The 27173-nt window shown below is 41.4% G+C and overlaps 2 protein-coding genes across 13 annotated transcripts in view; both read left to right on the top strand.

Moving 5' to 3' along the window:
* Positions 1-9483, top strand: part of EFCAB3 (EF-hand calcium binding domain 3) — an 84393-nt gene extending 74910 nt beyond the window's left edge. For all 5 annotated transcript variants that reach the window (XM_070044527.1, XM_070044528.1, XM_060291041.1 and 2 more), the window contains 2 exons: positions 4044-4166; positions 7465-9483. In XM_070044527.1, the coding sequence (XP_069900628.1) occupies positions 4044-4166; positions 7465-7785 (444 nt within the window). In that variant the 3' untranslated portion in view covers positions 7786-9483. The remainder of the gene's footprint in view (positions 1-4043; positions 4167-7464) is intronic.
* A 3436-nt stretch (positions 9484-12919) lies between these two features.
* On the top strand, positions 12920-23404 carry METTL2A (methyltransferase 2A, tRNA N3-cytidine). Of its 8 annotated transcripts, none has more exons than XR_004036416.2 (9): positions 12926-13052; positions 13259-13350; positions 15066-15424; positions 16522-16571; positions 16906-16966; positions 18426-18565; positions 20039-20145; positions 21419-21573; positions 22500-22622. XR_004036416.2 is itself a non-coding variant. In XM_030843142.3 (9 exons), the coding sequence occupies exons 1-9, from the start codon at positions 12943-12945 to the stop codon at positions 22652-22654; spliced, it is 1140 nt and encodes a 379-aa protein (XP_030699002.1). In that variant the 5' UTR covers positions 12926-12942; the 3' UTR covers positions 22655-23404. The 8 variants fall into 8 exon arrangements, 5 of the variants coding, with proteins under 5 accessions (XP_030699000.1, XP_030699002.1, XP_030698999.1 ...); XR_009560413.1 differs by having other exon boundaries at positions 21403-21573; XR_004036415.2 differs by having other exon boundaries at positions 21419-21639; positions 22500-22582.
* The last annotated feature ends 3769 nt before the right edge of the window (positions 23405-27173 follow it).

Genomic DNA, 27173 nt, shown 5'->3' with positions numbered 1-27173 from the left:
GGAAAAAAAAGGAGAACTCAGTGTACCCTTCTTACACCTGCTGTTTTTCAAGTGCCTTTAGCTCAAAATAATCCTATGCCAAAGTGGCATATTTGGGGGTGGCATATTCTGTCACCTTCATGACCTGGCAATTCCACTCCTGGGATACCACCTAAGATACACAGATATCCTTGCACATATTCCAAATGCCACCCATAAAAGGGTAATTCATTACAGGGTCATTTCTGCTAGCAAAAGATTGGTGGGGGGTGGGGGGGGGAGACTAAATAACCATTAATAGGGACTAGTTAAGTTAGGCTCCAAACACACAGTGAAATGTTCTGCAGCCATGTTAATGACTAAGAAACTCTTTGTGCAATGATGTGAAAGATCTCCAAATGGAAGCAGCAAGATACAAGGCAGTATGAATAGTACACAACTATTTGTGTAAAAGGAGGAAAAGTCAATATGAAATACGGACATTTTTTTCTTGTAAAATGGGCTGGAAGGAAACACAAGAAATTATGACATTGGTTGCCTGTAGAAAGGGAAACTAGGGGGTTGGGAGAGAAAAGTGCCAGGGAGATCGCAGTGTATACTCACCATACTTTCAGAATTTTGAACCATGTGCATGTTTTACCCTCTAAAAAAACCCTGAAATAAAAAAGAAGTACTGGGCTTCCCTGGTGGTGCAGTGGTTGAGGGTCCACCTGCTGATGCAGGGGACACGGGTTCGTGCCCCGGTCCAGGAGGATCCCACATGCCGCGGAGCGGCTGGGCCCGTGAGCCATGGCCGCTGAGCCTGCGCGTCCGGAGCCTGTGCTCTGCAACGGGAGAGGCCACAACAGTGAGAGGCCCGCGTACCACAAAAAAAAAAAAAAACAAGTACTGGTTTGAAGAATATTAGACAATAAGAACTAAAATAGTATACCATGGTAACATGGAAGATGAGGAGGGCAGTGCCCAGAATTAAAGCTTTCTAAATTCCTTTTATTGTTTGGGGAGAGGCTTATGATATTGATTAAATCTATAATTTGTTACATTAATTTTAAGTATTAAAAATGTGAAGACAATCACTAAAAGCTAAAATGAATAACAAAACAGTAGAGGAAGAAAAAAATAAGAAAAAAGAGAAACATGAGAAAATAGAAAGTGCAAAACAAAACAGGCAGAAAATCCAAATATATCAGTAATCACAATAAAAGATTAAACACACCAGTTTAAAAAAATAAAAGGGAAAGAAGGAAGGGAGGGAGGGAGGAAGGGAGGGAGGGAGGGAGGGAGGAAGGAAGAAAGGATCATTTTCAAATTAAAAAAGATTCTGATTTTTTAAAAACTAATTTTAAGATATATATTCTTTAAGGGAGACACCTAAATTATTACACAGAAACTTCAAAGGGACAGAAGAAGATATATCAGGCAAATACAAATCAAAATAAGTTGTTATCCATACATTAGTGTGGGGAAAAGAAAATTTAAGGAAAATATAACTAAAGATAAAGATGCTATTTAATGATTTTTAAAAATCATCAGGAGAATCTTAACAATAAAAGAAACAAACCGATAAAACAGACACAGATTCACATAGAACAAACTAGTGGTTACCAGAGGGGAGAAGGATGAGGACAGAGGCAAAATAGGTGAAGGAGATTAAGAGGTACAAACTACCAGATATAAAATAAATAAGTTACAAGGATGTAATGTACAATACAGGGAATATAGTTAATATTTTATAATAACTTTGTATGGAGTGTAATCTATTAAAATATTGAATTATTGTTTGTACCCTTGAAACTAATATAATATTGTAAGTCAACTATACTTCAATTTAAAAAATTTTTAATAAAATAAAAATACATATTTTTAAATTTTTATTATTTTTAATTTAATTTTTTATTTTGGCTGCACCACACAGCATGCGGGATCTTATCTCCCCAACCAGGGATCCAACCCATGCCCCCTGCAGTGGAAGCGTGGATTCTTAACCACTGGACCTCCAGGGGAGTCCCTTTTCTTTTTGGAAAAAAAATTTTAAATCATGAGGAAGATATAACTATTCTGAATCTGTACACACCTAGCAAATTAACAGATAAGGTGATAATTAACAGAATAAGGATTGGCTTTAGACTTTTTTTTTTTTTTTCGGTATGCGGGTCTCTCACTGTTGTGGCCTCTCCCGTTGCGGAGCACAGGCTCCGGACGCGCAGGCTCAGCAGCCATGGCTCACGGGCCCAGCCACTCCACGGCATGTGGGATCTTCCCGGACTGGGGCATGAACCCGTGTCCCCTGCATCGGCAGGCGGACTCTCAACCACTGCGCCACCAGGGAAGCCCTGGCTTTAAACTTTTTTTTTTGGCTTTAGACTTTTTAAGGCATTATACATGGTAAAAATAAATACTAAATGAATAAGCAAATCCATAAGTACAGTAGGAGATTTTTATGCATCTTCAGAAACTGATAATGCAAAGGAGCGGTTGGGGGGATCAAATCCTCTTACAAAAATTTAAGTTTAACAGAAACATGAAACTATAGCTTGATGTAGAATCAGAGTCTAGAAAAAGTTGTTTCAGGACATAAGAGATGAGCACAATTTGTAGCCAGGAGGAAAAACCCTTAGAACTCCGGTTCTCAATCTTGGCTGCAAAACAGAACTACCAGGGAGAGCTTTTAAAATCCTGGTGCCCAGGCCACAACCCTGTCCAGTTAAATCAGATCTCTGGGAACGGGGCCCAGGGCTCAGTATTTTTTAAAGTTCCAACATGCAGCCAAAGCTGAACACCACTGCTCAAAGAGAAGAGAAACTGAAGATGTTTGAAGATGTAGGAGAGGGGCAAGACTGGCTACATAACTTGCTAGGCCCAGTGCAAAATGAAAATGTAGGGCCCCTTGTCCAAAAATAATTAAGAATTTAAAGACAGCAACAGGGACTTCCCTTGTGGTCCAGTGTCTAAGACCACGCTCCCAATGCAGGGGGCCCAGGTTCAATCCCTGGTCAGGGAACTAGATCCCACATGCCGCAACTAAGAGTCCGCATGCTGCAAATAAAGATCCCGCATGCCACAACTAAGACCCAGTGCAGCCAAATAAATAAATAAATATTTTTTTAAAAAAATAAAAATAAAGACAGCAACGATAAAACATTAAACCAAACTTAGGACCCTTCTAAGTATAAGGTCCTGTGTAACTGCACAGATCACACACCCATGAAGCCAGCCCCGGAAAGAGGAAAATTGAAGGGATAAGGTACAGGAGGAGACTTTGGGAATTAAGAAAAACTCTCAGATATAAGAGGGAAGGAGGGAAAAAATGGGTTAAAGGATGGAGAAATCATAAGGTGGAAAGAAGAGCTGAAAGAATTCATATTAGGGGAATTCCCTGGCGGTCCAGTAGTTAGGATGCTGCGCTTTCAACTGCCAAGGGCCTGGGTTCCACCCCTGGTCGGGGAACTAAGATCCCACAAGCCAGTGCAGCGCAGCTAAGGGAGTTTGAAGGTCTGGTTTTCCAGCAGCCGCTATGAGGACTGTAAGAGAGTTTACAGCAAATGAAGAAAAGTAATGTCAAGCAATACTGAGGGCCTGGATGACACTGGGTCATACACATTTTCAAAGAAAGCAATCTGCATATTTACATGATTTCCACCAACATTGTTCAGTAGCCCAGGAACAGTAAAAAATAACAGATGGCTTGTTCCCTGTGAGAATTTTGGGAGTAGTATATGTTGTACTTTGTGGAGGGCACATTCATTTTTAGTGCTTTGGAAGTTTGGGTGAGGATGGAGTTGACTCCTCTCTACCCTCCATATCCATCCCCAACATAAACCATCCTGTGGTCTATACTCCTCTTATGAGTAAGCTTCACTATTAAGAAAGAGAGTTTGCTAGATGCCCATTTACGCATGGCACTATACCAGGTACCCCAAAACAACTGACAAGTGCTGTAGAAATAACCTTGTAAATCATATACACACCCTTTCATAATACAATACACTTCCGTGTATTTTTGTCTTTGTTATATAATTCAACTAAAATATATTACTAACCTTCCTTTTTAAATGTTCATAAAGGCAGCAAATACAAAGTCTATCGACCGTGCCTCAGGCTACCCAACTGACATCCTCGCCATCGACCAAATACTCAAGAAAAAGCAGAATTGGACAGTGGCTGATGCAGCTGCTATTAAACAGCATGTGAGTATTCTCTGTTGAACACCTTCAGAGAAACCACTGACAGCTATGTCTTTAAAATAAGACCAGATCATTTCTTATTTTCATCCATTGTAATGATATTTCTTGCTCTATAATCAAATGGGTTCAAGTGTTAACTGTTATAATTCATCCTGCTAATCACCTATGGAGTCATACCCAGCATCATTTCTGGGACATTCATTTGTTTCATGCTGGAAATAGCAACTAATTAAGGCAGTAAACCAACGGTCACAGTGAGTGGTGTAATCAGGGAATTGTGATGAGTGAATGCATCTTTATTATGGCAGCTAAAAGAATAATTGTAATAATAGTAGTTTAAGTATGCTTCCTAGGTGTCAGGCACTGTGCTCTATAAGTACTCTACAAGTGCTCTACAGGTACTAATTCATTTACTTATCACAACAAATCTTCGAGGTAGGCACTGTTACTCTTTGTCATTTTACACATATGCACAGAGAGGTTAAGTGACTTGCCCAAAAGCACACAGCTAGAAACTAATAGGGCCAGAATTATAAGCATGGGTAGCTTGGCTTCAGAATTCACAACTGTGGATTAACCACAACTGTGTGCCACCTGTCTACTTTTGTGCCCTGACTTCTTAGCAACTTTTGTCCTCTAGAGACAGACTGGGGTGTATTTATTTTATGCCACCTCCCTTCTGCATTTGACACTAATGATCAGGCTCTCCTAGACACTTGCTACTTCCTTAACATTTACAATACTGCATCTTTAATTCTCCTTGTAGTTCTGTGTCCTTTCCTCTCTCTTCTCTTTCCTGAAGGTTCATCCCTTAAGTCTTTTTTTTTTTGAAGTATAGTTGATTTACAGTGTTTCAGGTGTACAGCAAAGTGATTCAGTTATACATACACATATAAATATATACTTTTTCAGATTCTTTTCCATTTCCCTGTGCTGTAAAGTAGGCCCTTGTTTATTTTATATATAGTGGCATGTATCTGTTAATCCCAAATTCCTAATTTATCCCTCCCCCCTTTCCTCTTTCAAACTTTGGTAACCATAGTTTGTTTTCTACATCTGTGAGTCTATTCCTATTTTGTAAATAAGTTCATTTATATCTATTTTTAGATTCCACGTATAAGGGATATCATATGATATTTGTCTTTCTCTGTCTGACTTACTTCACTCAGTATGATAATCTCTAGGTCCATCCATGTTGCTGCAAATGGCATTATTTCATTCTTTTTCATGGTTGATTAGTATCCCATTGTATATATATAAACCACATCTTCTTTATCCATTCATCTGTCGATGGACATTTAGGTTCCTTAAGTCTTTGTTTTTGGCTGTGTTGGGTCTTCGTTGCTGCACGCAGGCTTTCTCTAGTTGCGGTGAGCGGGGCCTACTCTTCTTTGCGGTGCGTGGGCTTCTCATTGTGGTGGCTCCTCTTGTTGCAGAGCACGGGCTCTAGGCGTGTGGGCTTCAGAAGTTGTGGCGCACGGGCTTAGTTGCTCCACGGCATGTAGGATCTTCCTGGACCAGGGCTCGAACCTGTGTCCCCTGCATTGGCAGGCAGATTCTCAACCACTGGGCCACCAGGGATGTCCCTCCTTAAGTCCTGATGGTTCCTAGTTTTCTAGTCTCATCCTACTGCTCTTATTATTATATACATTCATTTGTTCAGTAAATATTTATCCAGTGTTAACAAAGTTCTGAGATTATGAGATACCACAGAATAAAAAACACAGTTCCTACCCTCAATGAGCTAGCAGTAAGGTGGGAGACACGGAGAAGGAAAGGAGCAGTAATAATACATTGGGATAAACGGAACTACAGGAGGTCAGTACAGCATGCCACAAGAATGCAAAGGAGTAGACTCCCAACCTCTGTCTCATCATGGCATAAATTCACACTGGCGTAAATGGAGGTCGCTTATAGCCAAAGGCCTCCAGCCCTGAGGTGCTAGCTGCCTCAAGGGCTAGGAAACTTGAGAATACCAATAATTTGGCATCCCTATAACCCAGTCGCAACAGAACATTGGGGATCTCTGCATTAAGTAAAGGAACAGCTAGGGTGAGTATCCTTTGAGCTATCTCAATCTACCCTCCTTGTTTCAGCTGCCACCTATATACCTGATAACTCTTAGCTGTCACTAGCCTAGACTTCTTTCCAGTACTTCTTCCTCATCTCACCGATTGCCTGATGAACATCTCTACCTTGCTGTCTCACCACATATCAAACTGGACATGTCCAAAACCGAATTCATCATCTTCTATATCAAACTGGCTCATTCTTGAGGATTCCATATCTCAGTTGTTGATACTACCATCTATCCAGGCACTGAAACTAGAAGGCCAGGAGCCATCCTTAATTTATACTTTTTCTTCACTCCTCACATCCACCAATCACCAAATCTGGCTACTCTCATTCTCCCAAAGATTTTTCACATCTGTCCCCTTTATTCCATCCTGTTACTACTGTCTCAGCTGAGGTCCTCATTAGGCTTTACCTAAACAGCAACCTGCAATGATTATCCCTTCCTCAGAGCACCACCCAACCTCCACACAGCTGCTGTGAGGAATGAATCCAAAGAAGATCCAGCCTGTCACTGTCCTGCTTAGGAAATGAATGTTTCCTTCTCAGAGATGACAGGGTTTTTCAACTATATTTTTTGCTCCATACAACTGAGGGATTTATCTCACTTCTAACAGAAAAGTGTTTCACTACAGCATGATTTTCACTGATGAAAGGGCTATGCCCAACCTCACTGAGAACAAGTCTCAGGGCCTGATTACAGCAACAACACCTGGCCTGCCTCTCCTCAAATTTGACACTTTAGCAATACCAAAGTGCCTGGACTCCCCCTACCAGCTCCAGGATGCATTGCCTTTGAGCCGTTGTTTATGCTATTCCCTCTCCCTGGAACACCTTCCCATCACCACCCACTCCCTCGATTTAATCAAGTCCTTGAGGACCTACTCAGCTCAGCATCTTCTCCCTCCCTGCCCTAGGCTGGACTGAGTGCCATCCTTGGCACTCCTATTATATCCAGAGCCTATCTCCATCCCACTTTCCTCCTGTTGTAGCCTACTGTGTTTTTAAATTCTTATAAAATTTCTTAAAATCTCATTATTCCCAAGTAATACATTTTCATTGTCCATCAACTCCTAACTCACATGTCCTCAAGAGGCACTACCCAATATATAAATTCAGTGACTTTCAAGTAACCTGGGAACATAACTCTTGGGATATCTAGAATTGTGGTCCACAAACCAAAGACATTTTAAGGTAACTACTGTAAACTTCTGCTCTCTCACTGCAGGTAAAGAGAGCTACAGATACCTATAACTTGGGAATTGCCCTTGAGCACCGGGAACAAATGCTAAACCTCTGGCGGAAGATCCGAGGGGATTTGATTGGGATAGACAGTAAAAATGAGTCCTTTTATGACACCTTTTCTACTTATACATGGTCCTGGAATGTCTGCCAAGAATTACTTTCCCCAAAGGACTTAAGGTTATATGATGCCTGTGTGAATAGAAATTCCTTCCACAACTCGACATTCTCTTCCTCTTCGGATATTAGTGAGTGTGCCACAGGAAGAAGAAGAAAATGGAAAGGCTTCAAAGGGTTTCGACAATGAAATTTCTACATTTTCTAAACAGCTCATTGCAAACTACTTTTTCATAGATATCAAAATTATTCTTGCTTTTGTCTAATACATTCTTAGCAGCTGGAAATGTTGACATCTTTGGAATTCTGACCAGTAAAAAAGTTTAAGTCATAGTATGGTTTCCCTTTCCTAATTCTTGCTAGTAGATAGATGCCTTGCGGTTATTCCCCTAGCAACCAGCTGCACTCCGCTGCCCCTACCTGGTTCAAAACTGCCTGGGCCTCAGCAGGAAGGAGAAAAGCAAAGCTGGCACTTACCTCAGCACAGGGCTGCCCTTCTGACCTCCTAACAGCCCTCTCAGCAATAAGCACCTGAGTTTATGTGACTTAAGTGGCATTAGTTTTTTTATCGTTTGTGAAAGAAGCCAGAGGCAGCAGATGACAATGACCCTTCAGTTTCAGGGAATAATTTCGCAATCCCCCAAGGAACCTTGATTAGATTTGGGTTTTCGTAAGGCTCCTTAGCCACACACTTTCAGACTGATCTCTTGGATTACCCTAAAGAATAGCTGATTTCACTCACTCTTCACTGTTAAGGTCAATGAGTGAGTAACAGTTTTGTAGTAGTTGTGATTAAAGATGGATTTTGGTTGGAAAGAATATTCTTTTCAAGTTTTATCACTCAAAAAAAAGATTCCAGACCAGACTTCTGGCCATTGCTAAACAAAAGTAGTGTTATTTTTGATCAGTGCTATGTATGCCTGGAGAAAAATTCCCAGAATGAAGGATAGCTAGATAGGAATTTTATAAGCAAGAAAACCAGCCGTCCCACTCCTAGGTATTTACCAAAAAAAATTTTTTTTAAGGTGATCTCATCCATTATGCTTGTTGTTGTTCTTTAATGCAGTTAATAAAGGAGCACATGTATAACTGTATTACAAGTTGGAGGGGTTGCAATTTTTTATTGTGGAAAAATATAAATAATATAAAATTTATTATTTTATATTTAAGTGTATATCATCCATTACTTTTTTTTCCTTTTAGAAAAAGGAAAATACATGTTCCATATTGATGGAGACAGTGGCTTATAATGTAAAATTATAACATGCCAGTAAGAAACAATGAAGATAGTGAAGGATCCCAAAACTGTTTAATGAAATAAACTTGAAGTAATTTTGTGTTACCTTGAATATTCAAAACTGTCTAAGTATATTTGCCAGTCTTTATAATGTTATGTTTGGGACAAAAATAGATAACATTATAGATAAGTGATTATATTTTCTAAATAAAAGACAAAATTTATGGTTTGACAAGAGATTTTTTTTTTTTTGGTATGGCTGTGAGTATAACAGGCAACCTAAGAGATTTAACTTGGATGCCAAAATATTAGAATTCCTGGAATATTTCCTTGGATCAGTGTGATAACAGGACAGAATATTTTTAAGTACATCTGTCTTGGAAAATTTTAAATGTGCAGTAATATATTCTATTAAATTATCACACTGTTGATGACAGCATAAATTGGCCTCTCTCTGATGGAATACAGTATAGCAACAGGTACTCAGCCATTCATTCACCAATTATTTCCTGAGTTGCAAACTGTGTGGTGGACCCTGTTCTCAGACCTGGATATCTAACAGTGAGCAAACAGATAAAATGCTCTGACCTCCCAGAGCTTAATAACGGAGCTAATTATAACCATTCATTCAGCACTTCCACTTCTAGAAATTAATCCTAAAGAAATAATCATGAGGGTGGGAGGGAGGGAGACGCAAGAGGGAAGACATACGGGGACATATGTATATGTATAACTGATTCACTTTGTTATAAAGCAGAAACTAACACACCACTGTAAAGCAATTATACTCCAATAAAGATGTTTAAAAAAAAAGAATTATGAATGTACAAAATGATTTAGTTATAAGGATTTTTCTCATGGTGAATTTTTAATAGTAAGAAACTTAAAGTAGCCTAATTGTCCAATATATTATGATACAGCTATACAAAACAATACAAGGGTCATTAAAATTATGTCATAAAAGCATATTTCAGGGCTTCCCTGGTGGCACAGGGGTTAAAAATCTCCCTGCCAATGCAGGGGACACAGGTTCGAGCCCTGGTCCAGGAAGATCCCATATGCCGCGGAGCAACTAAGCCCATGCGCCACAACTACTGAGCCCACGTGCTGCAACTACTGAAGCCCGCGCTCCTAGAGCCTGTGTTCCGCAACAAGACAATGCGATGAGAAGCCCTCACACCTCAATGAAGATTAGACCCTGCTCACCACAACTAGAGAAAGCCCATATGCAGCAATGAAGACCAAATGCAGCCAAAAATTAAAAATAAATTAATTAAATAATTTTTTTCAAAAAAGCATATTTCAAACAAAAGAATAATATTCACAATTACAAGGCAGACTACAACTGCTAAAAGGCATGAGAGAACGTTATGGGATTGTTCTAAAACTTAACTATGATGGTGGTTGCACAAATACAGATTTTTATGAAAACTCATCAAATTTTCCATTTTAAATGGATGAATTTAATTGTATGTAAATTATACTTCAATGAAACTGTAAAAAAAGAAGGGCACAAAGCAGTTTGTTCTGAAATTGTTTAACTTAAAAATTATTTCTATAAATAAATTAGAAAAAAAACACTGGAAGGATATAAACTGGAAGGATATAAAACACTGTCTAATGGATTAAATTAAAGGTAGGATGGGATATTTTCTTTTTTTTGGTCTTATCTATATCTTCTAAATGTTCTACAATAAACATATATGTATTTTGCAATAAGGAAAAAGCCACAAAAGCTGCTTTAAAATTAACGTTGTTAAACCAGCTTATTCAATATCTAGGGCTGCTACGAAGGCTGTCCAGGTTCTATGAAACTGTTAAGGAGAGCAAATTAGGACACTAGGATACCTTCACCAGTCCTTCAGCTCTAGAGCACATGCTTACACAGCCCAGAACTTCCACTGACTGGAATTGAATGAAAGCCTGAAACAATTAACTACCCCTGTCTAGGGTTAAACACTCAAAGCAATAATCCAGCCTAAGAGTTCTTAACCTTTCCATGCTTTGAACCCATGCCACCCACTGAGCTGGAAGAGTTCTCAACACTCACCAGCAGAGGGACCCTTATCTCCTCTGAAAGGGTAGTGCTTGCTGACACTACAGTCCAGTTGATACCACGGAGGACTCACAGATACATGTCTTCCAAATTCCTTCCGAAATATTATTTTAGGTGCTTCAAAAGATGGAAAAAGGGACTTCGCTGGTGGCGCAGTGAATAAGACTCCACGCTCCCAATGCAGGAGTCCCTGTTTGATCCCTGATCAGGGAACTAGGTACCACATGCATGCCGAAACTAAGAGCTCACATGCCACAACTAAGACCCGGTGCGACTAAATAAATAAATATTAAAAAAAAAAAAAAAGATGGAGAAAAATGAGTTGTACAGGTCAACCAAAGATAATTGTATAAAAGTTAAGTTTAGGATACTCTATCACATTTTATTAAAAGGCCCAAGTTGCTTGACATTTTAATTTTTTTTTTTCTTTTTCCCTCCTTGCAGTACACAGGCCTCTCACTGTTGTGGCCTCTCCTGTTGCGGAGCGCAGGCTCAGCGGCCATGGCTCACGGGCCCAGCCGCTCCGTGGCATGTGGGATCTTCCCGGACCGGGGCACGAACCCGTGTCCCCTGCATCGGCAGGCGGACTCTCAACCACTGCGCCACCAAGGAAGACCTGCTTGACATTTTTAATGGCTCTAATTATTGGAACTAATATAGCAAGCAACTTCAAGTGAAGACAGAGAGTGAGCTATCTGCAAGAAGATACGCAGTGGGACTGTTGATTGGGACCACAAACAGCTTCTGGTGTGGGGAGGAAAAAAAAGCCTGTAGATGAAGGAACAAGATGCCAAAAATAAATATAAACCAACCACCTTATCTGCAAACAGCAGGCCTTGAGAAAAGATAAAAATCCTTGTACTTGTTTTTTGGAAAGGAGCTTTTGTTCAAAATGCTTCAAAAGACCTTGAGAATGGCAAAAGTATTTTGTCTTCAAAAAAAGTAGTACAAGTTCTTTGCTATCTTATCTTTTTGATTCACTCCTGTATTTTTCTTACTGATTACAGAGGGTTTAGAGCTTGTTCCCATTTCTTTGGTGGGAAAGGTATAGAATCTTTCATTGCTCCCCTTGGTTTTGCCTATGGAAAGACTAAGCAGTGGAGTTAAACTATCACTGGTTACCAGTATGCTAAACCTAGTACTACATTACTTAAATAACTAACTCTTCCCTTCTCTTCTTACAAATGGTAGTCATCACTCTTCTGGAAGTCTTCTTAATTAACCTTACCTTATGTTGACAGCACACTTTCTTCTTTTGAGAATCAGTTTGTAGTAATTATCAAAATAGAAATGTAAGGCTGAAAATGCATTAATATAACTACATATGTGTATGTATTACAATTCTGATTGTGCAAATAAGCTCTCATACAGATAATCCAAAAAGGTAGTTATATTTTTAAACTTGTCCTTGGATATTCGATTTCATTTGACGAATAAACCTCGTGTTCTCAGAATTCATTTCATATCCTCCCCCAGAAAATATATATATATAGTTCCACACTATTATATATATACTTGTTAAATATACATGTATACACATTTTTTTTTCCTTTTTCACACTGTGATAATCTGACTATAGAAGCTGGAAAACTGCCCTATTTCGTCACCCTGCTTGCTACCTTCCTCAATTATCTTGGTCATTAGCTCTACAGTGGAACTAGGTACCCTTAATTCTTAAAGTGATTCTAGATTTTTCCAGCCTTACAACTTAAGGGAAACTAGGGAACCTGTTAGAGGATCCCAGCATTAGAAAGGAGGCTCAAGTAGAACGTCTCCCACTTTTTCGCTGGCCTCTTCAGGGACAAACGACTCTGGGGCGACACCCCGCCACCTCTCCTTCCCCAAGGAGCCCCGCGCGACCCGACGGACCCCGAGCGCCGCCTGGATGCCCAATTCCAAGGCCGCCCCGCCCCCAGGGCCGCCCCGCCCCGCCCCTCCTCGCCTCGCCCCGCCTCCGTCTTTTCCCGCCCAGACCGCTCGCCTTCCGGAAGGGGGCGTGACCTCGCAGGAAGTGCTCGCGTTAGGGAAAGGTAGGGATTTCCGGCTCCGGTGTCATGGACGCCTCCTACACTGAAGGTGAACACACCGCGGTCTGCGGGAAGAGGCAGCAGTTTGGGAGCCGGTTTCTGAGCGACCCGGCGCGCGTCTTCCACCACAATGCCTGGTAACCGCCCTGCCCCTCGCCCGGCCTGCGGTTCGCCCTCTGTCCCGGCGCCGTGGAGCGCTCCGAGAAACCCTTGACCGCCGGCCAGAGTCCCGCTGCCCTGCTCGAGGCGCTCTCCTCCCACGGGAGAGGCGCTCCGGGGCCATGGACTCACCTACCCGCAGCGGGAACCTGAGGCCCCTAAGCTACCCGTTTGATTTTCTCAGGGACAGTGTGGAGTGGTCAGAAGAGCAGGCCGCGGCGGCGGAGAGGAAAGTCCAGGAGAACAGTACCCAGCGGGTGTGCCAGGAGAAACAAGGTGCGCCCAGGTGGGCCCACAGTGGTATAGACAGCCAGTACTGCTGGACGTGTTCTCCCGGAGAGGCCAGAGAACCGAGGCCGCCGGGTCTTTGTTAGTGGACTGATACAGAATTCGGAGGTAGAACGGGAGTGGAGGGGATGGGCAAGGATGGGAAAGGGCTGCGCCTTAAAATCTTGTTAGGGCGTAGAGCGTGTTTTGGTTTAGTTTTGGTTTTTTGTTTGGAAGAAGATAACCATCTTGATAGTATTTTCTAGTGATTTAAGTCTTTAATTATGTTGACTAGATCCTTGTTAATATGGCTGGCGTGTGGCAACCGTGTGGTCACATGATTGTCTTAGAGGGTGTATCGATACTTTCTCCATCATTACACTTCGCCTGAGGAAATGTTGCCATTAAAGCTAGATTCAAGTGGTCAGATTCTAAATATTGTTGGGGGGATGGCTAATGAGTAGTGAATTATGTGCCTTTTCTTTGTGTGATGGCTATGAGGATTTAGGGCTTCTGCCAAGGAAAGATGGATGAAGCAGAGTGGAAATAAGTCTGGCCAAAGAAAAAGAGGCCCCTTCTGCAGAGGTGGATGATTTCACTGCAATGTCTCCCTAGATACTAAAAAACTAGGACTGGTTGGGCCTGTGTCCTAAGTGACAATTGAAGGTAGCGCTAGGAATGGGAGAGTAGTACCCACTGAAAGAGTTCTGAACAACAATTAGAAGATTCCGGTTACAAAATATTCACCCTACATAGTTTGACAAAGACTAGATCAAAGCAAGTTAAGGTTGAAAGGGATTTTGAAAATCATATAGTCCAATATCCTCTTTTTACAGTTAAAGAATCTTGGACCTCAGGACATTAAGTGCCTTGCCCAGAGGTAAGCAGTTAGTAGTGGTGGAATTGAAATCCAGTTTCTCGGGTTTTTATTCTCCTACTACACTAGTCAAGGCCCTGTATTGGAAAAGAGGAGAAAACTGAAATCTAGTTATAAACCAGTGTTATCTCAAAAAAATAATAAATTAGTAAAAAGGAAAAACTGAAATCTAGGTCTGCTTACGTTAAACAGCAGCTTTCTTTTAAATAGTCCGTGCCTTAGTCTCTCCTGTACTCTATCATCAAATCTCTTCTCATCTGAAGACATTTTCCCCTCTTGTCAGCATTTTCTATTTCCATTTTTAGTCTCTATTAGTAGTAGAGAATTTATTTCTGGGCTCCACACTCTAAAGAATCACTGACAGAGGAACATAATGTAAAGAGCTACCTGTATCATAACCATTGATTTCACATGGGGAGTAACTGAAGAACCTGGGACGTTTAGCTTGTAAAAGAGGATTTAGAAGGGGAAATAATTGTCCTCAAATACAAAAGAGTTGTTCTCTTTGGCCCTGAGAAATAGTAGGACCTTTTGATCAGAAATGATTAGACAGATTTTTTGCTTAATATTAGGATTTTCTAGTAGTTAAGAGCCATCCAAAGATGTGAGGGGAAATTTGATAGGTAGTAAGTTCTCTGGCAGAAGTTGAACTCCCTGGAAGGACAAGATACACAGCAAATTCAAGTGTGATAGGTGGTAGGACTAAATGACCACCAGCTCTGAGACTGTGGCTTTACTTGAATATAACTTTTAGTACAAATTTTGGTGAAGCAGGATGGTGATTTACACTATATACAGATAAAATATTGAGAGATGGTTCTTAAAATTCTTTCTTAACTATTTACAGTTGATTATGAGATCAATGCCAACAAATACTGGAATGACTTCTACAAAATCCATGAAAATGGGTTTTTCAAGGATAGACATTGGCTTTTTACTGAATTCCCAGAGCTGGCACCTAGCCAAAACCAAAATCACTTGAAGGCTTTGCTCTCAGAGAACAAGGGGAGTGAAGTACCTGTGTGTAGAAGCAGTGAGGATGGATCTGGTTTAATAATAGAAGCACAGCACAGTTGTTCTTCAGTCAGCCTTGGACGTAAAACACAGCCACCTCCTGTGGAAGAGAATGTAACTCAGAAACTCCGTCACCTGGAAATCTGTGCTGATGAGTTTCCTGGATCCTCAGCCACCTACCGAATACTGGAGGTAACCTCCCTTTATTATCCTGGTAGTGGGCTTAATGAGGCTGTCTTACTATGCACATAGGGTAGCAGTAGAGAGGCTGACCACCAAAGTAACTTCTGACTGATGAACCTGACTAGACTGGACCCTTATGTTGGCCTGGAAACACCTCCAGGTGTTTGAACTAATGAAATGCCCTAGATGCAGACCAGATAGCTGGTGGTCATGGCAAACAAAGACAGATCACCTGCTATTGGGAGCATTATATTGCATCCAGAAGTTGTAGCATCCTGCTGTACCTGCCATCTAGTAAAGAGTCCCAGGTCAGAAGACAACTTTTGTTACTTCTAAGATAGTTATGAGATGGAGAGGTTAGTTGCGGTGGTACCTACTCTCAATTGTGGGAGAATTCTTGTTTTCTCAGTTTGGATGTGTGGCAGAGGCTAGGCTAGACCTGAAAAAGTGCCTAGGGTGGCCACTGTAACAAATGTTCACAGAAGTGACAACACACTCCACCAGAAGCTGACTAGTTTTGGGACTGAGTCCTCTGGCATGACTTTGTGCTAGTCCCTTACCCAGCAGAATGGGACTTCTGCCTCTCTCTGCCTCATAGTTGTTACGGGGGTTAATTGAAGTAAGGTATGTAAAATGACTGAGAATAGTGTCTGGCACGCAGTAAGCCCTTAGTAAATGGTGCTGTTTTTATTATTACCACACGCAGCGCTGAATTTAGGACAGTGTTGCCATGGTCCTCCTTTCATGAATTTTTCAACCCAGTCTGCTAGAAACATTTTTCCAATAATGAAATAGTGGAGCTCAGTAAGAAAATGTTTTGTTTACAGGACCATTTGCCAAAACTCAGAAAGTAAAAGCAGCCCATGCCCTTTTTTCCAGACCATCTCCCTCCCGCTAGTGAAAGCCCGTGCTCTCATCTTTTATGGCTATCTCTTTAAGGGTTCCCGAGGTCAAGGGCAGGGAATGTCATGGGTACTATGTAGCTCTGGTCACTACACCTTCCCTAATACAATTAGACAAGATTATCCGTTGTTGATTATTTATCTAGCTTTAGGGAATTAATTCTTTGGAAAGTTCTGTGATTAATAGTTCATTTCTGTCTACAGGTTGGTTGTGGTGTGGGAAACACAGTCTTTCCAATTTTACAAACTAACAAGTAAGTTTGTTGTAAAGTTTAACTACATGACAGCAAAGAAGAGAAAAGTGAGGGGTTGTTGTTTCTTAGAACTCTTACTGCATCCAAGTGGTAATAGTGGTTATTGGGAATTGTGGGTTATAGGAGATTAGATATCTACATTATCCATTTATGGATTGTTTTGACTTAATTTTATTTATGAGTTATCTTTGTCATCAGGGAAATTAGTGGGCGTTAAACCTGTTGCATTGTTAATATATGGTACCTTCATATTTTAACTCTGCTACATAGGAAAGAGAATAGACATAGTACAGTTTGTAATCTAATTGTTCTGCTGTTTTTCTGCCCATTTCAGTGATCCAAGACTCTTTGTTTACTGTTGTGATTTTTCTTCCACAGCTGTAGAACTGGTCCAGGTAAGTGCAGTGCTCCTGTCACTAATTTTCACTGACTTAAAGGGGAAAGGGTCTGCTAAAAATCAAGGTCTCTAGCTATTTTCTTATTGTACTGTGGTCTGAAAGTAAAAGATGTACTGAAACAGCATGGAGTAGAGGAAAGGGCCAAATGTGAATACAGAATATGTTGCTTGCCTGCTGTGAAACTTTGGGCGGGTCTCTTGACCTACCCAAACTCATGTTTTAAGGATTAAAATGAGATGATTATTTCATTCAGGATTCTTTGAGTTACAAGTTACAGAAACTTCTAGACAAACTCAGCTAAAGGGATTGTCATAGAACTCAAGGGCGAAAAGTGTAGCCAGGACTAAAACTCAGCCCTGAAAAGGTGTCAGATACCAAAGGCAAACTGGCTGGCTGGTGAGATGTTGCCGCCCGCTCCTATCACAATACCTCCCTCAAGTTCACAGTGTCTTATCTCTCATTGCCCATTTGCCTTTTGTTCTGTTTTTTCTTTGCAGACCAGCTTTCTCTAATAAGTTTTTCCTGGTTTTGCATGTGGCCTTGGCCTCAGCATACTTGCCCCTCCCAGTCCCTTACAAGTCTCCCCTCTTCACGTGTTCCCAAAACCTCCCCTCAATGACAGTGTCTTGATTCCAAAGTCCCCAGAAAGTCTGATTGACTCAACCCAGCTGACAGTCTACTTGCCCTGTTTCAATTAGCTGTGGCCAATGAGGAACAAAGTCACATTTTTGGAGAAGAGAGATGTGGATAGGGAAGTTACCCTAAAAATGTGCGTGTTACAATAATGTATGATGCTCCTAGCATAGGAGCTCAGGAATTGGTAATAATTCTGGATTTTTTTTTTTTTTCTTCACTGCTTGGCTTGCAGGATCTAAGTTCCCTGACCAGGGATCGAACCCAGGCTCCTAACAGTGAAAGCATTCCCTAACTGGACTGCCAGGGAATTCCCACTTCTGGAACTATTCTTGCAAACCTATACCAGACGAATATTGAGGCTTATCCTTAGTTAATTTAATGATAATAAATTGTAGGTTAAATCTTCCACATCTAGAGAGAGAGATTTTCCTGGAGAATTCTATGATCTGTGTAATACGCTGTAGTAGGAGTTTAAATCATGCTTTTTCAGTACGTTTTGTTTTCCTCCTTATGAGGTTTCTCTTTGCCCTTTTGGTCACTTACCTTCCTGGTCATTTTCCAGTCCTCAGATCTGACTCCGCATCAGAATAAAGACTAAAATTAGAGGAGTTGGGAACATTCCATTTTAAGCATACCAGTTAGATTCCACAGGGTCCTAGAGTTGTTCCTGATTCTTACCCTAAGAGTAAGAATGTTTGCCATAATGGCAAGACTATCTCCTCAGTGGGAAGAGGCGGTGATTATGTTTAAAGCAAGATAGCTTTTCTTGAGGCTATGTGAACATTTTCTAGCCTGTGTCCTCTCTTCCATCTGTCTGCAGACAAATTCAGCATATGATCCTTCTCGGTGTTTTGCCTTTGTTCACGACCTGTGTGATGAAGATAAGAGTTACCCAGTGCCCGGGGATAGTCTTGATGTCATCATCCTCATATTTGTTCTCTCAGCAATCATTCCAGACAAGTAAGTTTTAGATCCCTTAGCCAGTAGCATAGCAAAAACAAAGCTTTGGTCAGGGACCTGGATGTCAGAGTTGGAACCTAAATAAGAAGGATTTTATTAATGTTCTGATAGGCAGGAAGAAGCTCCTCCATCCTAGGAGCAGTAGGAGCTTCTCAACTATTTTTCTAAATTTGTCTTGGAGTCCAACTTCTGGTTTAGCATCTAAACCTCTGCTTGTTGACTGCAGTGCTCGGTTCTTCTCATGATTATGGTTTAACATCCCCAGAGAGTGAGGGGGCTGTCTTAGTGGGTATGTGGAAATTTCCTATTGACCATCACATAGCATGATGTCTTAGAACTGTGGATGCCACAGCTATTAGAGAACATCCCATTATTGGCCTTTTAAATGCTTTCAATAAAACAAGCTTATTAACAGCACAAAATTTACAGTGAAGTTTAACTCAGGTGTTCTCTGTTTAACTTCTTCAGAAAACTATAGTACAGGAGAATTCCGTAAAATCACAATTAGATAAAAGGAAAGTCGGTTGGTTTACCCTAAAAGATACCATTAAAGTCTCCTAGACAGGCAGCCAGTTGTCCCGACGAAGGTGAAATACTGTCTCAAGGAGGCAGTAGCATTCGGGGCAGTTGCAGGGGGTGGGGGGGTGACTGACTTTCTCTAGCCCACATTTCCTCTAGGATAGCATTGTGTCATCTGACCTGACAGGGATATTGTGAGTGAGAAATAAAGGCAGGTGGAGGGCAGCCCAAACAGCCTGGCATGGTTTAAACATTAATTGCAGAAGCTTACATGCTGTACACTTTTAAAAACTGATATGGACTGAAACAAAACATTAAAATTAAAAATTCATTATTCAGTATTTAAATAGACTTTCAAATGGTTTTTGTAAGTTTTAAGCATTTATACTTTTGCAGTGGTTAAAGCTGAAACCTGCACTGAGACTCTGTATATGGAAAGTGCAGTCAGAAGTGTAAAGCAGTCTGCCCAGAGTACTCATTTGCATACAGACTGTATCACCATGTAAATTGTAAGTTCTAGGTTCAGTCTTCATTTAACAGATGGAAGGATGCAGGCTGCATTCAAAGAGCTTGGGCCTAGTGGGGCAGGCAGATGGGTCAACTAGCAGTCTCCATACCGGGTGGTCAGGGGTCCTCTCAGATCCATGGGAGCCTGGTGTAGGATTGGCTTCCCCATGAGGAGTGGGAAGTGAATCAGGCAGAGAGCATATAACTTCCCCCACGGTGGACCTCTGCTGAAGAAGCAGGCCTCTTCAGACCTCTTCATACTGAAGGCAGTGGATCGGAGGCACAGTTGTGAGCAGGCAGCAGAAGGCACAGCAGAGGTTTGGGCATGTGCTCAGGTTATAACTGAAACAAGAGCGGAGGAGATTTCAGGGCTTTTCGGGATATGCTACAGGGGAGAGGAACCCTATCCTTAAAGAGATCTGATCTTCGTTCCCTGCTGCCCCACAGGATGCAGAACGCTATCAACAGGCTAAGCAGGCTTCTGAAGCCTGGAGGGATGATGCTTCTGCGAGATTATGGCCGCTATGACATGGCTCAGCTTCGGTTTAAAAAAGGTATTTTCCCACTATAATCAAAACAACGGTTTTGCCATAAGAATAGTCATACAAATTAGTGGAATAAAATAGAGACTCTCAAATTATATAGCTCCATACATAAAGCCATTTAATACATGATAAGGGTGGTATGTTTTTGAAGACTTGTATAATCTAGGCGTTAGGGAGGTCTTTTTTAGAAAAAGGCATTTGATTACATAAATAGTTTTTAAGTGTGGTATGGCAAAAGATGCCACTAAAGTTAAAAGACAAATGACAGATTGAGGACAAATATTTTCAGTTAAAGGAACAGATAAAGACAATGTCAGTGCTCTTCAAGCAGGGCTGTTGGCAAATTGATAAGGGAAAAGATCAGTGACCCACCAAAAAACAGACAAGAAGTGTTTTAGAGTTGATTTACTAAAGAGCAGATCCAAATGGCTGAAACCAAAATTTCAAGAAAATAAAAATAACAATGAGATACCTATTGCTGGCTGATTCAGAGAAAGAGATACACTCTTCCATTATTGGTAGAAATAGAAATGGTTACAGCCTTTCTTTAAGCATCCTAGTGTTATCTCTCCAATCCAACAGTCCTTTTGGGATTTATTCAAGAACCAGCACATATTATGTGTATGATAAGCAAAATCTTGGAAACAAAGTGACTGCCTCTGGATAGGGGAATGTTGTGCATATCACATGAGATAGACCCCATACCACTGGTCTTGGGGGGGTTTCCATGCTATATTACCAAGTGAGAAAAGCAATGTGCACATGGGTATTTTAAACTTAATCCCATGTATAACAGTAACTGGGGAAAAATAAGATTATTTGGACATTCAAAAGGTATAGAAGGATTGATTACATATCAGGTTGTTAAATTGACAAGGTCAGGGGGCTTAGCAGCAGGAGGGGAAGTGTGTGTCTTTGATAAAAACAGTATATATGTGATCATATTTATGAATGTGCATGTGGGTACGTAGAGAGACATGCAAAAGGACAGTCACTAAAACAGGAATAGTGGCTGTCTCAGATTTCCTTAAACTTAGCTATATTCCTTGAGGTTTTTTTAAACGTGTTTTTAGAGGGGCAGAAGGCTGTTTAGAAAGTTGTTTCTGTTTTTAAACAAAGTGTATGCGCTATTTATTTAATCGGGGAGGGAGGGAAAAACAAGCTATTTTCATCATGAAACGGAACTGTAGAACAGGGGGCTGAGAATTGCATGTGTTAGCTAACACTGAAGTTTGATTATTCCCCTTGGGCTGCTCTTCTCCAAAGCACCATTCCTTTGTAGGAGAGAAATTGCAGATTCCTGCAAAGTACCAGTGTAACCAAGAAAAGGATCCGTTCTTGGCCCAAGAAATTGATATCTTGATGCACATTTGATTGGCAATGAAATTCAAAGAAGTGCTTTAAAGTTTCTCTGGTCTTTACCACACCACTCTGCAGGTCAGTGTCTGTCTGAAAATTTCTATGTGAGAGGCGATGGCACCAGAGTGTACTTCTTCACACAAGGTATGAAAGCACTCGTCTTTATGCTGACAGCCCCCACAGGGCCAGATTACATGTTCCTCCGTGTGCTTTCAGAAGTGAAATCATCTGGCCCCTTCTATCTTTCGCAGCCTCTTCTCTGCCCTTCCCCACCTCTCAGCCTACCTTCAGCCACCTTGAACCACTCACTGCTCCAAGTAGGCTCAGCTTGTCGGATCCTTCTGTCCCTCCTTTGCTCTTCTACTGGCTGCTCTTCCTCTCTATCACTTTGTCCAAAACAGGAACCTGCCCATTTTGCAAGACTCCACTGTAGCTGTTTCAGGCTCTAAGCTGGGTTGTACCTTAGGTGCACCTTAGTTACGGTGAACTCATGGCCCCCTGGGTTCTAGGTATAACTCAGAACTGCTCTCCTCTGCTGCTTGTCCTGCTGCCGGTTTCCTCCTCCTCCAGTGCCTTATGAATACTTCATTCCTGGGCCGTTTGTCAGGTCACATACTTTTTTGAACCTTTAGTTAGTGATGGAACCTCTCTCCTAAAAAAAAAAAAAAAAAATGGCCTTGACATGCCATATATGTCAATTTTTGCATATAATTGTAAGGTGTACGTAGAACCCTAGAAAATTCTTTCTCATCAGCTTAACTTTTAGAGAGGTTCTCCCTGTGGGTTCCAGGCTGCCATTCACTCATGGTTTGCCTTCCCCTACCTAAATGTGGACTTCCTGCTACCAAGCCACTACTGCATGTGTAACTAAACAATACTGCTCAAGCCATTTAAAATCTATAAATAAGGACAGCAATCTCACAGAGTGCCATTTAACGTGGGAAGTGGTAGGCACAGTGCTTTTTCTTCAGGGGAAAATATATAAACATCTCTTTCCAAACTAGATGAACTGGACGCACTTTTCACTACTGCTGGACTGGAAAAGGTTCAGAACCTGGTGGATCGCCGGTTGCAAGTGAATCGAGGGAAACAACTGACAATGTACCGAGTTTGGATTCAGTGCAAATATCGTAAGCCTCTTCTGTCCAGCACCAGCTGAGAGGCACCTGCTCCTGACAGGCGAGGTCATTGGGGCTTTTTAAAAAGAACGCCCACAAATGGTGTCTTGTAGATATTAAACCATTCAAGGATTCCAACAGATTTGAACCTAGGAAGAATTATTTTATATCAAGATTCTAACCATTTTTTATAAAGCAGAAACACACCATTGTAAAGCAATTATACTCCAATAAAGATGTTTTTAAAAAAACACAACAACAACAAAAAAAGATTCTAACCATTTTTGCTTCATATTTGTGAAGCCCTGTGGTATATACTTTTCTCATTTTTTTTTCTTACTTGGAGATCTCAAAGAATCTTTCTTGCCATTTTGTAACTTAATAGTTGAAATGTTATTCATGGGAATCAAAGAATTTATTTCCATGTGTAAGTATTATATATGATGAAGTGAATAACTAAGTTGCATTAAATTAGTTGGGGATTCAAATGCCTAGACTAAGAAATTGATACAAAGATGACTAAAGGCCTCATTCATTGGTCATCAGAGATACAAATTAGGAAGAATCACCTGTCTTTGGATATTGTCCTGACTCAAAAAAAGAGCATCAAAATACGGTGTCCTTGTTAAGTAGTTGGTCATGGTCTCTGCTTGACCTTAGTTCCATGGAATTTTAAGTACTGTTTCCCCATCTAAGTAACCTGCATCTAAAAAAATTAAAAGGATCTTCACTTTTAGCAAATTGTCTTTCTGTGTGTGCCCTTAAATGTTTGACTGACATTTTAGCCATTTCATTTCTGAATGTGAGCCTTTCATCCCTGTTAACTTTTTTAATGTGATCGCCCCCGTTGATGGTCCACAAACTATATGATGTGTTCTTCATTTTACTGAATTAAGAATTTTCAATTCTTCATTCCTACATTTTGGGTTTTTAACTCAAACTTTAATATTCTCATAATTGTTTATTTTATTTATAAAAATATAAGTCATAAGCATTTATTTTAATAATTCCAAACTTACAGAGAAGTACAGTACCAGAAATACTGTGAGAATAGTCAACTTTTTTCTGAATTGTTTTTTCTTTTTTTTTTGGCCACACTACATGACATGTGGGATCTTACTTCCCTGATTAGGAATTAAACCGGTGAACCCTGCAGTGGAAGCACGGAGTCTTAACCACTGGACCTCCAGGGAGGTCCCTTGAACCATTTTTTTTTTAAAGATTGAATTTTAGTTATTTTTGGCTGTGTTGGGTCTTCGTTGCTGCGTGCGGGCTTTCTCTAGTTGCAGCGAGCGGGGGCTACTCTTCATTGCGGTGCACGGGCTTCTCACTGTGGTGGCTGCTCTTGTTGCGGAGCACAGGCTCTAGGAGCATGGGCTTCAGTAGTTGCAGTACCCAGGCTCAGCAGTTGTGGTTCACGGTCTCTAGAGCATAGGCTCAGTTGCTTCGCGGCATGTGGGATCTTTCCAGACCAGGGCTGGAACCCGTGTCCCCTGCATTGGCAGGTGGATTCTTAACCACTCTGCCACCAGGGAAGTCCCCTTGAATCATTTTTAAGAGTAAGTTGCAAGGTGATATCCCAACACTGCTGCATATTTTATACTGTGTAATTCGTGTAACTGAAGATGTTCTCCTATATCACTGAATATATCCATCAGAAGTGGATAATTAACATGGAAGTAGAAATTAACATGGAAATCCTACTATCCACAGGTAACCAAGTTTTCCCAATGGTCCCAATAATATCCTTTATCATCAAAAAAAAAAAGGCCTTCTGTTACATATAGTAGTCATTTCTCAGTCTCTCAGTCTGGAACAATCCTTGAAGTTTGTTTTCATGATCTTGACATTTGAAGATTACAGGCTATTTTGCAGACTGCCCTCAAATTTGAGGGTTTGTTAATGCCTCATGATTTGGTTCAAGTACATATTTTGGGCAGGAATATCAGAAGTGATGCTATTGTGATCCATGATTTTGATGAACCCTGGTGGTGGTGGTGTTAACTTTGATCACTTAATTGGGGTGGTGCCTGCTGGGTTTCTCCACTGAAAAGTTCCTAATAACTACTTTGTAGGGTAGTGCTTTGAGACTAAATATCCCATTCCTCGTTAAACTCTACCCCTTAGTTTAAGCATCTATTGCTGTTTCTTGGCTGAATTACTACTATGATGGCAGCCAAGTAATGTTTTTGAATCCCACATTCCTCCTATACTTATTGGTTGGCATTCTACCATAAGGAAGGCTTCCTTTTCTCTATTCATTTGCTTATGGACTCATGGGTTTGTTTTACTCAATGATTATTATATATTACTATCATTTTGATATTTTATGATATTGATGCTCATGTTGTCCCAGATTTGGCCAGTGGGAGCCCCTTCAAATGCTTCTGTGACCTTTTGATATGTGCAGGAAGCAGGAAGACTCTGCTTTTTTTTTTTAATTTTTTATTCATTTATTTAATTTTTGGCTGCATTGGGTCTTTGTTGCTACGTGGGGGCTACTCATTGTGGTGGTTTCTCTTTGTTGCAGAGCATGGGCTCTAGGTGCACGGGCTTCAGTAGTTGTGGCTCGCGGGCTCAGTAGTTGTGGCTCACGGGCTCTATAGAGCGCAGGCTCGGTAGTTATGGTGCATGGGCTTAGTTGCTCTGCAGTGTGTGGGATCTTCCTGAACCAGGGCTCGAACCCATTTACACTGCATTGGCAGGCGGATTCTTAACCACTGCGCCACCAGGGAAGTCCCAAGACTCAGGTTTTATACCTAGCTGCAAAGCACAAGGTAGGTGCTGGGAAGATGGAATAAAAACTGTTCCTGTTGTTATGAATGCTTTAGCGATGCTGAGGGAAGGTCTTTAGTGGATCATTTAATATATCTGTTCTTCATTTCAAAGGACAAATGAAATACCATTCCAGCACTTCAAGCACAAGTTGTTCCAGGCTCACCTTGTCCTTTCTCTGCCCCAGTCTGAACCAGCTGTTTCCCCCAAGGAGTTCTAGTTCCTTTTACTAGAGCAAGGTATTTAGAAACCAAGCCAAGGGTGCTCATTGCTATTGTGGTGCCTATTCCCAGGCCCCTCAGTGGATGGAGCTCAGGGATATATGTATATGTATACATACATGCATCTGTATTTCTGTACTTAAATATATATTGAGGGCTTCCCTGGTGGCGCAGTGGTTGAGAGTCCGCCTGCCGATGCAGGGGACACGGGTTCGTGCCCCGGTCCGGGAAGATCCCACATGCCGCGGAGCGGCTGGGCCCGTGAGCCATGGCCGCTGAGCCTGTGCTCCACAACGGGCGAGGCCACGACAGTGAGAGGCCCGCGTACCGCAAAAAAAAAAATACATATATATATGTTGAAAACCAGTTCAAACCAGTACCTTTGATTCCAATCCAACACCACAGGATTTATTCTAGTTTTTATTCTTTCTCTCTGTACTTGTTCTCTTTTCCAACAATCCCAAATGCCCACAATCCTCAACATATTGGGATAATCCAGTCATATGTAACCATTCTTTTGTCACCACACATGGATGCCCTCTCACCTCTTGGGCTCTTTGACACCCTCTCCAAGCCACTGTTTCCATCATTACCTCACCTAGTCACCCTCCTCACCCAGACACCCTCCTGCCCTGGATTCAGCACCCCACAGAGCCACCACAACCCCTCTGCCCCTGCACTAACACCTACCTTGCTTGGTTTCACCTGTTTTAAAAGGTAGGAGTAAAGGAGCGCCCATCTTTTCCATTGTAATGAATTTATTTAAAATGAAAACACTGGGGCTTTCCTGGTGGCGCAGTGGTTAGGAATCCGCCTGCCAATGCAGGAGACACGGGTTCAAGCCATGGTCCGGGAAGATCCCACATGTTGCGGAGCAACTAAGCCCGTGCACCACAACTACTGAGCCTGCGCTCTAGAGCCCACGAGCCACAACTACTGAAGCCCATGTGCCTAGAGCCCATGCTCCACAACAAGAGAAGCCACTGCAATGAGAAGTCTGTGCACCGCAATGAATAGTAGCCCCCGCTCGCTGCAACTGGCGAAAGACTACACGCAGCAACGAAGACCCAGTGCAGCCAAAAATAAATAAATTTTAAAAATAAAATGAAAACACTGAGTCACTGGAATGTATTTCATTTGTCTTTTGAAATGAAGAACAGCTTTATTAAATGATCCACTAAAGACCTTCCTTGCAGAAGTCCGCAAGGCTGTGATAGACTTCACCTCAGAGGTCACCTACACCCAGCCAGCTGAGGGGGCATCTCCAACAAGGTCTCCATCCATGCAGCAGTGACGGGACTCCCAGCAGAGGAGGTGGTCTGCCTCAGTGCTGGCATCAACACCACTCGCTACAAGCTGATGGTGGCAGATACTGTGATTGAGAAATTTGCTTCAATTAAGAGTGAAATTGAGAAACTGAAGATGAACAAAGACCACTTAGAGAAGGTTTTACAAGGTGGGTCAGCAAAAGCCAAAGAATTAGCATATCCCATGTGCCAGGAGATGAAAAAATTGGTGGGACTTCTATAAGAAGGTTCAACTAGTCACAAAAAGGCTTTTCTAT

The sequence above is a fragment of the Globicephala melas genome, chromosome 20 (genome assembly GCF_963455315.2).
Source record: "Globicephala melas chromosome 20, mGloMel1.2, whole genome shotgun sequence".
NCBI lineage: Eukaryota > Metazoa > Chordata > Mammalia > Artiodactyla > Delphinidae > Globicephala > Globicephala melas.
Note: the sequence above shows the minus strand (reverse complement) of the source record. Positions and strands in the feature narration are given on the sequence as shown.

Excerpts from the sequence above, each read along its gene's own strand:
- METTL2A (XM_030843139.2), top strand. The coding sequence starts at position 12,943 with ATGGACGCCTCCTACACTGAAGGTGAACACACCGCGGTCTGCGGGAAG. Across the intron at positions 13,053-13,258 it reads GTCTTCCACCACAATGCCTG|GGACAGTGTGGAGTGGTCAG; the intron begins GTAACCGCCCTG and ends TGATTTTCTCAG. Across the intron at positions 13,351-15,065 it reads GGTGTGCCAGGAGAAACAAG|TTGATTATGAGATCAATGCC; the intron begins GTGCGCCCAGGT and ends AACTATTTACAG.